The 15,264-nt window shown below is 46.8% G+C and overlaps 2 protein-coding genes across 5 annotated transcripts in view; one reads left to right on the top strand and one right to left on the bottom strand.

The window, feature by feature from the left end:
* The window catches only part of CHDH (choline dehydrogenase), a 77,189-nt gene extending 61,978 nt beyond the window's left edge, over positions 1–15,211 (bottom strand). The window contains exons 1-2 of one of the 4 annotated variants that reach the window (XM_060161578.1): positions 12,392–15,211; positions 11,527–11,595 (exon numbers count right to left, since the gene is read on the bottom strand). The gene's annotated coding sequence lies outside the window, so the exon portion shown is untranslated. Of the gene's footprint in view, positions 1–212; positions 522–11,526; positions 11,896–12,391 lie in introns of those variants that run through there. The other 3 variants (XM_060161580.1, XM_060161581.1, XM_060161579.1) reach the window with 3 other exon arrangements.
* On the top strand, positions 599–12,476 carry IL17RB (interleukin 17 receptor B). The gene is given in 9 exon segments (XM_060163835.1): positions 599–730; positions 3,291–3,417; positions 5,253–5,278; positions 5,280–5,301; positions 6,777–6,915; positions 7,632–7,771; positions 10,020–10,118; positions 11,325–11,799; positions 11,801–12,476. Coding segments are annotated over 9 exon segments (1,167 nt in total). The 5' UTR covers positions 599–670; the 3' UTR covers positions 11,880–12,476.
* Positions 15,212–15,264: the final 53 nt, after the last annotated feature.

The following is a 15,264-nucleotide window of genomic DNA, read 5'->3' as shown; positions in this document are numbered from 1 at the left end:
GAAGAACTCAGTGAGGCTTTGCTCTCCCCGTCCCACTGTTTTAGTTTCCGGGGGCTCAGCCGTAGCGTCAGGTGGAGCCCCAGCCTCGGCGTCCGGCCGGGGTCTTCCGGACCCACCCGACCTCTCGGCCCGAGGCCGCTGGGGCCTCCGGGCTGCGGCCGGGGCCGTTCGGGGCGGGTGGACCCGGGGTCTAGCGCGTCCCCGCTACTCACCGTGGGCAGCTCGGCCAGAGTGCAGGGACGGTCGGCGGCGGCCCGGCCCCGCTACACTTTAACTGGCGGCGCCGGCGCTCCGCGCGCTCCGGGCGGCCAGGAGGGGCACCGCGGGCCTCTCGGACCGACCTGCTCCGGGAGGGAACCGGACGCCAGGCGGGCCCGCCGGGCTCGGGCGAGCCGGGCGTGCGTGCACTCGTGCACCTGGCTCACTGCTCGCACGGGTGCGCTGAGCCGGCGCGTGCGCGGCTGCTGGAGAGCCGCTCGGACCCAGGCATCCCTCGCGGCCCCTGCAGGCCGGGGCACTTCTTTCCCTACCCAGGAAGGGCGCCAGGGGGCCGCCCCTACCTGGGCGGTGCTGGGGTAGGCGGAGCCCGGAGGTGTGGCCCTGGCCGCCGGGATAAGAGCTTGGCCGAAGGCTGGCAGGGACTACGAGCGGTGGGGGCGGTGGCCCCGCGATGTCGCTAGTACTGCTGAGCCTGGCCGAGCTGTGCTGCGGTGCCATGCCTCCGGAGCCGGTAAGCCCACATCCGCGCCCCCTCCCGCTTTCCCCTCCCTCGAGCCCGGACCCAAATTCGTCCCACCCGTCAGCTCATGCTTCTCCAAGGCGTTCGCGGAGGGCCGTCTGTAGGGGACGCGTGTGCATGCTCTGGGGCACCGGGCGTCAGGCTGCTTGAGTCAGAAGCAAGGAAATCAGACAAACCTGGGTTCGCATGCCACCATGTGCTCTTGATTTAGCCATTTATGCTCACGGAGCCTCTTGTCCTCATCTGTGTAAGGAAGGGTCATACCTAACTTACCAGGATCTAGTGAAGGACAGCGATAGGGCCTGCAAGGCAGCAGCAAAGAGCCTGGAACATAGTAGGTGTTCACTATTGTTATTGCCTGGGGTCTTGAGGTCTGTCCTCTTTGGGGGCACAAGAGCTGCTTCTCCATTCCACTCGCCTTTTTTGCCCTGTTAATTTCGCTGTACTGGGGCCCTTGTCCTCAGAGCTAAGCTCCTGAACTCTACTGCAGGTTTCTTTTAATCCCCTGTGCCTTGAAGGACTGAGAGAATCTTCTGGGTCATTAAAGAAAAGCTCATCTGCGAAATAGCATTTGAAGCTATATTGCTGCCCTTTTAGCACAGCACATAGCATAAAAGCATGGTGTTACTTGGTGATGGAAAGACAAACCCCATTCCCTGCCCTTATGTCTTCAGCTACTCTCCTTGTCCTCTGTCTCAGTTCGGAGCCCATCCCCTCACTGCCTGGCCTTTTCCACTAGAGGAAGAATTCATTGCCTTTGCAGTAGCTGCTGTTAGGCCAACAGCTTGAACTCTGTAAAGTTTAGAGCCGTTGCTTTGCTTCTTCCTAAAATTTGTCTCACCAGCCCTTTGACAAGAATGTAGCTCCCAGTATGGTGGCTCATTTGTTTAAAAAGCTGCCTGATGATATCCCTTGGAGTTCAGCTTTAAAAAGACAAAGATGAGCGACTGAGAATTTCACCCAACTCAGGTTACTCAAACTATCAAAAGTCTTGCCTTCTGTCATACAAGGTGTTTAGAAATGTTGAGGCCGTGAAGGATCAGATTCCAGAGCTGGTGGACTTAACCACGCTGTGTCATGTCACTGGAACTTGCAGCTGCCTTTTAGGTCCAGTATTTTATTACAAAACCAAAGTGCTAATTATTTTTTCTTATAAAAAGACATGAGCAGTTAACTCCAAAGGATTTAATACTGGCCTTTCTTAGACACTGATGATATTATTTATTTTTTTAAGTTCTCTTTATTATTTTTTTAAAATAAATTTTATATGTTTTATTGATTTTATTTTTGGCTGCATTGGGTCTTCGTTGCTAGTGCGGGCTTTTCTCTGGTTGCAGAGACCAGGGGCTACTCTTCATTGCAGAGCATGGGCTTCAGTAGTTGTGGCACGCAGGCTCAGTAGTTGTGGCTCACAGGCTCTAGAGCACAGGCTCAGTAGTTGTGGCACGCGGTCTTAGCTGCTCCGCAGCATGTGGGATCTTCCTGGACCAGGGCTCGAACCCCTGTCCCCTGCATTAGCAGGCGGATTCTTAACCACTGCGCCACCAGGGAAGCCCTAAAAGTTCTTTTTAAAAGATAACATGATGAAATCACAGTTGCGCTATGATTTTTTAAATATCTCAGGTGAGTCCTTTTATATTAGAAGAAGAATTTTTTAAAGCACCTGGGAAAGGCACCATGGACTGCACTCTTCTACTTATCTTCTTGGCATAGCCAGTCCTTAACCTGGGAAAACTCAATAAATATTCTAGACTGTCCTGAAAGCCTGCAGTTAAACATTAGAGTGTGAAGGGACCTTCATGGTGGTCTAGAGTTATCCCCTGCTTGTAGCAGAGACGGCTGAGGTGCAGAGAGGGGTAAAAAACCCACCTCTGGTCTTTAAGGGAGGTGATGGCCAGGCTTGAGGGTCACGTGTACTAGCGGTTAATCTATGGCCCATCATAGCCTACCATGGGGCCATGTAGTCTCCCTCAAACTGTGAAGTGGAACCAGCTCAGCATTCATCCCTTGTGTATGCATTTAAGGAAAAAGATGGTGTTTTGCCTAATTGGCAAATGAAAGCTTGTGGTTTGACCGTATTCAACATGGCACTCGGTTTCTTTTCGTCCCCTGTGCCTTGAAGGACTGAGGGAATCTTCTAGGTCAAAGTAAGCACTTGGAGACACTTGGCTAATTGCCACTAATCCAGGTCCTTTGTTGGGGGTGTGGATGTTGTGCTAACAGGCTGCTGAGAGCTACAACCTGGAGCCTGAAGCAGAATGCCTGGGTTCAAATCCCATTTGGGGCCATTTCTCTGCTGTGTGCTTTGGGCAAGTCAGCATCCCTGGGCCTCAGTTTCCCCATCAGCAAAGTGAGGGAAGCTGAACTTAAATTACATCCTGGCTCTAGAATTTTACACTTCCCTGAGTCTGTGAGTTACATAGGCAAACCGTGTGGGGTCCATTTCCTTAGCAGACGTTGACTAGAGACATGAGTTTCAGCAGTAGGTTAAGGAATGAAATTATAAATGAGAAGAACTTGGAAATTCAGGGCTTCCCACTTTGCCTTGCAGTGGACGTTTTCCTACATTGGCTTTCCTGTAGAGCTGAACAGAGTCTATTTCATTGGGGCCCATAACATCCCCAATGCAAATATGAATGAAGACGGCCCCTCCCTGGCTGTGAACTTCACCTCACCAGGTACATTTCCTCACTCTTCTCTTACTGTCTTGCTGGGACACCTGTTTTGGTATGTGGTTTGGTACAGAGAAGCCAGGTACCCTGGACAAGGCGTTTGGCCTTGCTGAGTCTCGGCTTCCTCGTGTGTAATATGGACATGACAGTAACTGCACCTCACTCACAAGGAGAGGATTAAGTCAGGTGAAATGGAGGGGAAAGCCCATTCCTGTGTGTCAGGCACTGATTGAGCACTTGACACGCATCATCTCACTTAAGCCGTCAACAACCCCAAGGTTGGGACAGCCCCGTTTTACAGATAAAGAAACTGAGAACTTAAGTAACTTGCCCTGGTTACACATGCAGAAGTGAAGCTGACAGTCAAACTCTGGTCCTTCTGGACTGATGCACTTTAGCCATTCTTCGTTGTTGATGCAAAACGCTTGTTCCAGCCTCAGTTGCCTGGCAGGCTGTGTAGTCTGACAGCGTGCGGCCGGTCTCTGAGGATGTACAGACTCCAGTAGGTTTCTCCCCTGAGCTGCGGTGAAGAGGCAGGTGGCACCGAGTGCTGGGTTCTTTCCCTTGCTCTGTGACACACAATCAGCTTTCTGGTGTCACACCTTCAGTATCACACACGGGGTTGGGGTGAGGATGAGACGGGATCATGGGTGAGGAGGGTCCAGCATGGTGCCCGGCCCCAGCAGCTCCCACGTCACCCCCACTCGGCTGGGTCACCTGTTCTGTATCCCATGCCTGTCCCTGTCCCAGGTGTAGCATCGAAGCCAAATGGGGCAATTTCCAATCTGTCATTGTTCCTTGGTCGTGGTCCAGTGTATTCTTGGCATCACATCATTTACTACACAGTAGTGCCCAGCTTTCTTGATGAGACTAAATCTCATTTTTTAAATTATATTTTGGAATAATTTTAGATTTATAGAAAAGTTGCAAAGCTAGTACAAAGAGTTTCCATATACTTGTCACCCAGTTTCCCTTATCGTTAACATCCTACATTACCGTGGTCTATTTGTCAAACTGCGAGTCCAACACTGGTACATTTCTATGAACTAAACTCCAGACTTTATTGGATTTCACCTGATTTTCCATTAATGTCCTCTTTCTGTCTCAGTGGCATTTAGTCCCCCATGTCTCCTTCGTCTCATCTGATCTGTGACAGTTTCTTAGTCTTTCCCTGTGTTTCACGATCATGACAGTCTTGAGGAGTGATGGCCATACATCCTGCAAACCCAATCTGGGTTTGTCTGGTGTTTGTCTCATGATTAGACTGGGGATATAGGTGTGTTTGGTGAGAATTCCGCAGAGGTGAAGCACTCTTCTCATGACACTCTATCAGGGGTGGGTGACATGCACAGGACGTCACAGGTGGTGCTCACCTTTGTCACTGGTTAAGTGGTGTCTGCCAGGCTTCTCTGTGTAATCTAGTATTTTTCCCTTTCCCAAATTTTAGTTTTTGGAAACAAATCACTAAGTCTACCCCATCCTGGGGTGGGGGTACAGGGTGGGATTAAGCTCCACCTCCTGGAAGGGGCAGTATCTACACATATTACCAAACCTCATTTTTGAATAATGGTTGGTTTCTAAGTCTTCTCTTGGGGATCACAGATAGTTTTGATAAAGGCTGTATTTAATTAGACTCTGGTTATCACTTCCTGAATAGATAATCTTCTGTTTAAAAGTATGATGTTAGCATCTCATTTAAATCTGCTATCTGACCTCATATCTGAAATGTCTGACAATTCATTACAGGTGTGGTAAGCATATGTGTATGCACACTTGTTGGCAAGGGGGTGGAGCAGAGATACCTTCTTCTAAAATGTAAAAACTTTCATTCAAATTTCCAGGCTGCCTGGACCACATAATGAAATACAAAAAAAAAGTGCATCGAGGCAGGTAAGTAAATACAGCATTTGCTTTTGTTATTAGAAGAAATTCATACCGTGAGTCAGCGCAGCTCAAGCTTTTTAAGATGAAGGAACTGAGGCCTAGAGTGGGGCTGTTATGTATCCGAATTGCTCAGACTGTGAAGGCTGATCCTGGCCAGCGCCGTGCCCACTGGACCCAGGGATGGACAGACTCTTAGTAGGTTTATATGGTGAGCAAGTCACAGAAAAAAAACACCCTGCTACCTTGGTTAAAGTAACATTTTAGCCCAAACCAAAGGCCCTTCCTGCCTGGATGGGAATCTGTAAGTCCCCCACCTGCTCAGACACCAGTACCACTGAACTGTGGTCACGGGGACCCTGCACACCTTCTGCTTGGACGTGCAAACATTCAAGGTGGGAGCGTTAGCTAAAGTAGTGACCTAGAAGCAGGCTGTCAACCTGTGACCTCACAGGGGTCTACATCCTACAGGCCAGACTGTTAGAACCTGCCCCCATCTTTTGCATTTTTAAATAAGCCCCTTCAGGATAATCAGTCCCAACTGGCCAACTTCCAAGGGGTTTACAAGGATTTCTGTGCATTTCTGGGTAATAGTCTTAGGGTGCTAATGAGGCTAGTGGTTTGGGGGGATCAGTCCCTGCTGCTTAGGCACCCCCACCCCACAGGCATCCCTATGAACCCCAACAGACTGAGTGCACGCGTCTCCTCGCTGGAAGGCAGACTTGGAGCATTGTGCCTCCTCTCTCGCCCCCCACCAGGAGAGATCTGGAGTGTTGGAGGTCACTGGGATGTGAGGCGGTCTGAGGGCCTCGAATCAGTCCTAGAACCCAACTCCTAAAGACAGTTCCGAGCTGGGGCTTGAAATGGCCTCCTGGGTGGGGAAAGTAATACACGGTATTCTATATCATGTTCCTGGAAATTAACCGAGTGCTGATTTGCAAGCCACATGAATGAAACCACCAGCTTTTTCTCACAGAGTAGACCTGTCCGGGTATCTTCTAAGCCATGAGATATTTCCTTATTTCCTGACATCCAGTAAAGCTGGGGCAGAGCAGTCTGATGGATGGAGCTCCTGGAACCCAGAGTGTTCTAGTTCTAGCTGAATTCCCTCACTCTATAAACTTAGACATGTCTCCTAACCTGTGGCTCCTGCCCCGCATCCCGGAAAGGAGGAAACCCTGACCCCAGCCCTTCACTCAAAATGGATGTTGAGAATAGAATGTAGTAGTAGAACCCAGCCTGTGCCTCTCACCACCCTCAGCCCAGGGAAGCTGTTTTCAGCAAAGCAGTGACGTGGGGTCACTGAACTTTCTTGGGCAGCAGGTTACTTTGAGATGATAAATAAAAGGCACACTGTGTAGTTGAATAAGTATCTCTTGGACGTGTGCCTCAGAATGTACATCTGTTTTTGTCAAGCCCTTATGGGGACTTAAATGAGGGCTGAGTTTGCAACTCCAGCCTTGTGATTCTCTCTCAACTTACAGGAAGTCTGTGGGATCCAAACATCACTGCTTGTAAGAAGAATGAGACCACAGTAGAAGTGAACTTTACAACCAGTCCCCTTGGAAACAGATATATGGCTCTCATACAAAATACCACTGTAATTGGGACTTCTTATGTGTTGGAGGTACTTTTTTCCCCTTCATTTCCTCAACACCACCCCCGTCCTCAACCTCCAGCTCTCCTTCTCTTGTTGAAGAATGCCGATTTCCTGGACAGGCTCTCTTTTGAGAGAGCACGGGCAGAACTGTCTGCTGTACAAATATGCTGGGCTATTTTGATTAATTCAGACAAAGAAAAACAAGTCCCTGGGAGCATCCCTGGAAACATCCCTGTGACTCTAAAACCAACCAAAGGTAGAGGTCTCAGAAGTATGGAGTGAATCCTGACTCACGCTTAGTCTAATGAGTTCAAAGTCAGTTTGGGAAGAGCGGTGTCTTCACTGGCAGTCTTCGATCTAATCATTTGTATGGCTCCTAATACCTTTTTTTTTTTAATGTATTTATTTTTGGCTGCATTGGGGTCTTCGTTGCTGCCTGCAGGCTTTCTCTAGTTGCGGCAAGCGGGGCTACTCTTTGTTGTGGTGCGCGGGCTTCTCATTTCAGTGGCTTCTCTTGTTGCAGAGCACGGGCTCTAGGCACGAGGGCTTCAGTAGTTGTGGCTTGCGGGCTCTAGAGCACAGGCTCAGTAGTTGTGGCACACGGGCTTAGTTGCTCCGCAGTATGTGGGATCTTCCCGGACCAGGGCTCAAACCCGTGTCCCCTGCATTGGCAGGTGGATTCTTAACCACTGTGCCACCAGGGAAGTCCCTGGCTCCTAATTCTTGATTTTTGTCTCACTCACCTGCACCAGAAGGAACTAACTCGAACTTCCGTGGTGGTTCAAGGGACTGGGGAAAGTGAAGGTGCTGTGGTCCAGGTAAAGCTGAACGAGATGCTCTGGGGAGGGGAGGAGAGGGGAAGGGCACTGAAGACCCATTGCACTGCAACTCGTTGCCTTTGAGGAGTCTTTCTAGTTGGAGCAGATGAGTTCTCTCCCCAGCTCGCTTCTGCCAGCAGTCTCACCATTATGTGACATTGATGGGGAATCCTGGCTTCCATCTTCACAGCTGTGAGGTCAGGAAGCTGACCTTATCGTCACGGTCCCTTCTGCTTTTGTGAGTGGCTGTTGACTTTCCAAGGTGCTTTTATTCCTATTTTCTGTCACAGAAACACAGAGGAACTCTGAGCCATTTTATTATCCCAAGCCTCCATTTTCACTGCAAAATGAAGTAACAAAGGACTTGAAATCAGCAGGCTTGGGTTCCCAATCAGCATATGAACTTTGAAGGGCAACTCTGTCCCCTCGGGGACTGAGTTTACTGCGCTGGAGAACAGGAAGTTGGGCTAGCAGGTGCTCTCACAGCTCTTTCCACTCTGAGTGTATGCTGTGGGGCCATGGAGGGTCCCGGTAGGACACAGCTACACCCAAGACATAAGGGCCTTTTTGTTCTTCATTCCTGGGACATACAGGCAGAGCTCAGACACGCCCGGCAGAGCAGATACCCATCAGCACGTTAGGACTGCACCCCTTTTCCAGGGAACCAGACTCTACTAGTCCCAAGGGACTTACATGTCGTAAAGCGCTGGCTTAGGTCAAGAGGAGTCCCACTGCTCTGTTTTTTGGAGGACATATTAGTATATGTATTAGGATGTGACCTAACCCTTTTAGATAAGGAAATTAACATCTTAGCAACATGTACAAAGTTTAGGTTCACAGCTCAGGAGTCTTAGAAGGTGTTTGGTCTTGAGTCACTAGTCTGGATTTTAGGGCTTTGTGACAGACATATGACCAAGGAAAAAAAATGTCCTATTACAATGCTAGAGAGGGGCTGAAGCCAGAAAAAAAGGGAAGAGAAGTTCTGGTGAAAGTAGAAATAAGGCTGAGCCCCTCATTTCTCCTTAGCTGACTCCGTATTTCCATACCTGTGCTTCATTTATGAGATCAAGATCCATGACCAAGCAGGATATACACAAGAAGGGAAACAAAATCAACGGTGCAAAATTGATATTCAGAGTGCCTCAAGGATCTGCTGAAAAACATCAGGGCTGTAAAGGGACTGAGTATATGAGGGAACATGCATTTCACTGCTTTTTGACTTTCTTATCCATCTCAGTGGCCCAGGCCTGGCTGATACTGTGATTCATTGTGGCCACACAGACATTTGGATAACAAATTAGGAATAGTGGCACCAAGAGACACACGTCATTGGTGCCTGAGAGCAGCTGGTTCTGGAGAATATCTCTCCGGATTTAGCAATGTTAGTACCTTCACTGCAGGTTGACAAAATGCTTCCAGCACTAGCCCAGGGGTGGGGTCAAAAGTTTTAACTTCCCTGGTGGCTCAGTGGTTAAGAATCCGCCTGCCAGTGCATGAGACATGGGTTCGAGCCCTGGTCCGGGAAGATCCCACATGCTATGGAGCAACTAAGCCCGTGTGCCACAGCTACTGAGCCTGTGCTCTACAGCCTTCAGGCCACAACTACTAAGCCCACATGCCTAGAGCCCATGCTCCGCAACAAGAGAAGCCACCGCAATGAGAAGCCCACGCACCACAACGAAGAGTAGCCCCGCTCACCGCAACTAGAGAAAGTCCGCGCGCAGCAACGAAGACCAAACGCAGCCAAAAATAAATAAATTAATTTAAAAAAAAAAGTTAAAAGGTGCTGGTCTTAGAAACCCACCTCCTAACAATCCTGACTGCTGTGTAGGCGCAGTGCGTATGGATTCCTGAGCACTTTCACACGCTGGAGCTTAACTGATCCTCAACATTCCCGTAACCAGGTGGCATGACCTCCCACATCTGTCAGTCTGACAAAACAGCCTTTAAAAATGCCATCTATCCATATTATGTATTAAGTAATTGCACCCAGAATAACATTAATTCAGCAAAGAAAAAAAAAACGTAAACCCTGGTTATCACAGTGAAAATGTGGAGTAAGAGGCCAAAATGATTTTAGAGGACTGTTCCTACCTCCTGGGCCCCCTCTCCCTTTTGAGAATCTAATGAAACACCTGGACACTCTAATGGAAAAACACACTGATCTGCAGACCCCGGGGAGATCTACTGACCCTTGGCTTTAAAGGGACCAAAACTTCCACAAAGCACTGAGTAAAAGTTTTAGTTTCCAAATAAGAGATAAATTTGGTTCTGTTCTGCTAAAGATGAATAAGCTTGGTTTTCTCCAGGCAGAAGTGTGCTGGGTGGATGGCTGCCTCTCCTCCTCTCGGCTCTGCTGGTGGCCACGTGGGTGCTGGCGGTTGGGATCTATCTGACCTGGAGGCATGGTAAGGGTTCTAATTCAGTTCTTTAAAGAAACGCAGATGAGGAAATAACACTGATTTTTTTTTTTTTTAAAGGAGATTCCTCCAAAGGCAATCACATTTTGGCATTACACAAGAGTCAGACATTTATTTAATGCCTCATAGCTCTCCTAAAGACTAATATAATGACTGGACCACACCCGCTAAGGTAAAGCAGGGATTGGGACTCCAGATCTGCTATCCCCTGTTTTCTTTTTACCATCGAGGCATCTACAACGAGTGTAATGGGCCAAAGATAGCTGATAACAAATTACATTTTACCTGTGATAGGTACTCTACGCTAGTTCCTACTTTTGAAAAGTAATTCTTCCAAAGCATAAGACCAACACTCATTTGGATTCATATACTCTAAGGATCTTGCCAACTCTACAACACTGAAGACTTGAATAAGAAATCAGAATATTTATATAGATACACAGCTAGAGGGAGGCCCACTGAAAACCTCTGCTTCTTCTCCCCTCCACACGTAGACAAGGAAATATAAATGTAGTCTTTGAGTTGTCTGTGATGTTGTATACAGAACAAGATTAATCCCATTTTCTTTCTTAGGTAAGCTAGCCACGTCAAACTTTGACCTTAAGAATACTTATATTAATGGCTATTGTTTGACTTGTATTCGTTAGTTTCATACCTAGTTTCCATTCCTTAACACGTATAGGACAGAATTCCAGTTGAGTTCCAGCTGAAATGGGGGCACCACTTAACCTTACGGAACTGTAAAGAAACTCTACCACCTGTAGGTAGAAGATGGAACTACTGAGTTGACCCAACTTAAAACGTGATGTGAAGGGCAGAGAGGTCAGCTGTCCTTGTTCACATATGGCACTAAAAATACTAAATTTACAACCACCCACCTGAAACAGAGTACCTTAAACCTGAACAGTTTCTATGAATTTATTTGAAAAGCTACGGGCTTAATCAAGAGGACTAATTCAGTGACAGGGACTTAGAAAAACATCTTTTAAGCATCTTTAAGGTTTAAGCACTGGTGTGTTTCAGGTGATGTGTACAAAAGGAACATCAGGGGTATTTTCCTCTCTGGCAGTAATAACATCCCTGGTGCTTAGCTGATGTGCCCTAGCAAGGGATCATTTATCAGCGATAGTTTAGACTAGAGTAAAAGCCTGTTATTTGCTGTCCACAGATGACAAATGCTTTTCTCCCCCACAGAAAGGATCAAGAAGACTTCCTTCTCTACTACCACACTACTGCCCCCCATTAAGGTTCTTGTGGTTTACCCATCTGAAATATGTTTCCATCACACAGTTTGCTACTTCACTGAATTTATTTAAAACCACTGCAGAAGTGAAGTCATCCTTGAAAAATGGCAGAAAAAGAAAATAGCCGAGACGGGTCCCATGCAGTGGCTTACCACTCAGAAGAGCGCCACGGATAAGGTCATTTTCCTTCTTTCCAATGATAACACCATGTGTGATGGTACCTGTGGCAAGAGGGGGGGCAGCCCCTGTCAGAACTCCCAAGACCTGTTCCCCATCGCCTTGAACCTCTTCCGCAGCGATCTGAGAAGCCAGACTCATCTGCACAAATACGTGGTAGTCTATTTCAGAGGGGATACCAAAGACAACGACACTGGGCTCAGTGTCTGCCCCACATACCGCCTCATGAAGGATGCTACAGCTTTCTGCAGAGCTTCTCCATGCCAAACAACGTGTGTCGACGGGGAGAAGGGTGCATGCCTGCCACTACAGCTGCTCCTCCCCATAGCCCAGCCACGAAGCAGGAGACCTTAAAGCCTTCCTACTGCTCCAATTACAGGAGGAAAGCATCTGTGATGATTCTGAAGTTTACCGTACAGGCTACTTGTAGGGAGGATTACAGCTGAACCTTGAACAACCCAGGGGGTAGGGGTGCTGACCCCTGTGCAGTCGAAAATTCATGTATAACTTTACAGTCCACTATCTGTCTCTGTGGTTCTGCATCTGTGGATTCAACCAACTGCAGACCGGTAGTATGTATTTATTGAAAAAATCTACATATAAGTGAATCTGCCCAGTTCAAACTTGTGTTATTCAAGGGTCAACCATATGTATACCTTCGTTAGCAAAAGTAAGGGAGGATTCACAACTGAATATATACACCTTAGTCTAGTAATTAAAAGTTTTTATGCTTATAAAATTGTTACAAATTTACTAACTACTGTGGCATTAAAGAACAGAAACTGAATTTATAACTATAAAGCTAAGTCAATTTCACACCTAAAAATCAAGAACACTTACAAGGCTTCCCTGGTGGCGCAGTGGTTGAGAGTCCGCCTGCCAATGCAGGGGACACGGGTTCGTGCCCCGGTCTGGGAAGATCCCACATGCCGCGGAGCGGCTGGGCCTGTGAGCCATGGCCGCTGAGCCTGCGCGTCCGGAGCCTGTGCTCCGCAACAGGAGAGGCCACAACAGTGAGAGGCCCGCGTACCGCAAAAAAAAAAAAAAAAAGACCACTTACAAAACTATAACCATTCAGATAATCAATGATAAAGCATCTCCCAGCCAAATATCCAGTCTTGAATAGTCCATGCTCTGCAGAGTAGGTAGAATTGTTTAGCTCTATAACTTTCTAAGTTTAATTAATGAATGCCAAACCTAAGAGTCCTCACTAATTCACTCAATAACTTCTTAGGTGAAAAACCTTCTATTACACACACAAGTCCTTATTTCTAAGATAACAAAAATAGAGAATAACAAGCTGAACCTGTCTTTGCTGACCAGATGACCTACTTTATGTGGAACCACTTGTAAACTTGGTATTTGCATAGGACCCTCCCTCTCAGAACTAGATTCATGTCCTATCTGACTCTTGTACAGGTGACTTTTAACATCAACAACAAAATACATCACTTGCAGAGCTGATGTCTACTTTTGCCCAAAGTTACCTATTAGAAGTCACTGTCAGAATTCAGAGTTTTATGGTTATTACATAACTTTCCATGTTCAAAACAAAAATAATTCATATGTTGAAGTAATCAGTCTTTTTATAAATGAATTATTGCACTGGTTTACTTAAATAAAAACCAGAATCTAGGGCTTCCCTGGTGGCGCAGTGGTTGGGGGTCCGCCTGCCGATGCAGGGTCATGGGTTCGTGCCCCGGTCTGGGAAGATCCTGCGTGCCGCGGGGCGGCTGGGCCCGTGATCTATGGCCGCTGAGCCTGCGCGTAGGGAGCCTGTGCTCCGCGGCAAGAGAGGTCACAGCAATGAGAGGCCCGTCTACCGCAAAAAAAAAAAAAAAAAAAAAAAAACATAATCTACCATAGAATTACAGAATGTAGAGATGTGTGGCATTTTAAGTCTTCCAACTTTTTACTTTTCTCAAAGCATCTTTTTCTTAATGCAGAGGTCACCAAAAGGTTGTTTATATTAGCATCCATATTTTTCTAGGAAAGCTTGTCTCTTTCACACAGTGCAAGACTGCATCTGCTCTAAAATGTGGATCAGTTTCAGGTGGATGACTCTTAAAATGTTCTTGTAGATTATCCTTAAAGGACCATGCCACTCCTTCTAATACATGTCTTACAGATAAAGACCAAAATAAGGAAGGATAGTGTGTGCAGGTTCACAAGCAAATACTTAGTAATGCCTGAGGCAATACAATTAATGTGGTAAAGCTCACTTACTTGTCATGATCAGTCTTCACGGTGCTTGTAAGTGCTAGTAATAGAAGACGGCTTATGTCAAAACTTGGATCAGAAACCAACCTTCTCTGAATCAACATCTACCAGTTATAAGAGCAATATGCTCTTATGTGAAAAACTATTATAAACAGAAATACATTATGCTTTTAGAACTAGGTAGCCAGTATTAAATTGTGTTGAAACAGCCCAGAAACATAAAACCAGTATTGTATAAATTTAATTATTTTGTTAAAAAACTGAAAAAATAAAAGCATACAATTTTCAAATTTAAGGCAAACATCCCAAATAATACTAGCAAATTAAAATTTTGTAATACTGGCAGACTTTTCTTTGTTTCCAACCTACTGAGCAGATACGCAAAATAATCCTATTTATTTAAAATGCTCTAGTAACAGCATTTCTCCAAGTCCTAAAACTTCCAACCATCCTTTTTTTTTTTTTTGGCCATGCTGTGCAGCTTGTGGGGTCTTAGTTCCCCAACCAGGGATTGAACCCGGGGCCACAGCAGTGAAAGTGCCGAGTCCTAACCACTGGACTTCCAGGGAAGTCCCCCCCAACCGTCCTTACTGTTTCTATATTCCACTTACCTGCATCTCTTATCTGCATCTACTTTTGTCTTTCCCCCAGCCCCACTCCCACCCACAGTTCTAGGGGAGCGAGATGGTCCCTGGCAGGGAGTGGCAGGAATCAGGCATCCTCCCCACCCTCCCAGGTCTCTGAGCTCATAGGCTGTGCTGGCTGGCTCCAGTCTCCAAACCTGCTTCCCTTCCTCTGCTCAGAAGGCTGCACCAAGGCCTGGACCACTGGTGGTAATAGCTGTCTGTATTTAAACGTTGGTTCAGACTGCTCACAGATTAAGGTCAACTGATCATACTGAACAAAAAGTACTCCAAGAACTTTCACTTCATTTTTCAGGTAAAGGAAAATTGGGGACCTGATGCTTAAGTTAGAAATTACAGCAGTCTCCTTGTTTATCTGTACGACACATTAGAAAATCATTAACCTAAATCATTTCTATCTGGCTTTAGGAAGCAAATGAGTTTTCATTTCTGTTCTGTTTTGGTCAATGACTGTTTTCCTTCCCCAAGCCCACCCTAGATTATGTCAGTAACAAAAGCCAGCCAGCCCAGCCTTAAATCTTTGCCTCTCGAAATCTAGACCTGAATGTGCCCCAATATTTTTTGTAATACAGGAGAAAATTTTAAAAAAACAAAAAACTTTCTTTCCTATTTGGAATTGTAGCAGCATACACAAGTCATGACATATGTGCTTGCTGTACTAGATAAGAGGGAAAATGCGTGACCAGACATTTCTCACAATTCACGTACACAGTCACACACCCACCCCTCATGGTTATGTAAGACTGCCTGATGACTCTCAGAAGCCAACCTAAATGAAGGGCTTCACCACCTGAGAACCATTCTACTGCAACAATTTAGATCATCGGGAGTTAGAGACCCTGAAGAAGG

This window comes from Lagenorhynchus albirostris, chromosome 10, assembly GCF_949774975.1.
Source record: "Lagenorhynchus albirostris chromosome 10, mLagAlb1.1, whole genome shotgun sequence".
Taxonomy (NCBI): domain Eukaryota; kingdom Metazoa; phylum Chordata; class Mammalia; order Artiodactyla; family Delphinidae; genus Lagenorhynchus; species Lagenorhynchus albirostris.
This window is presented reverse-complemented; position numbering and strand designations above follow the sequence as displayed.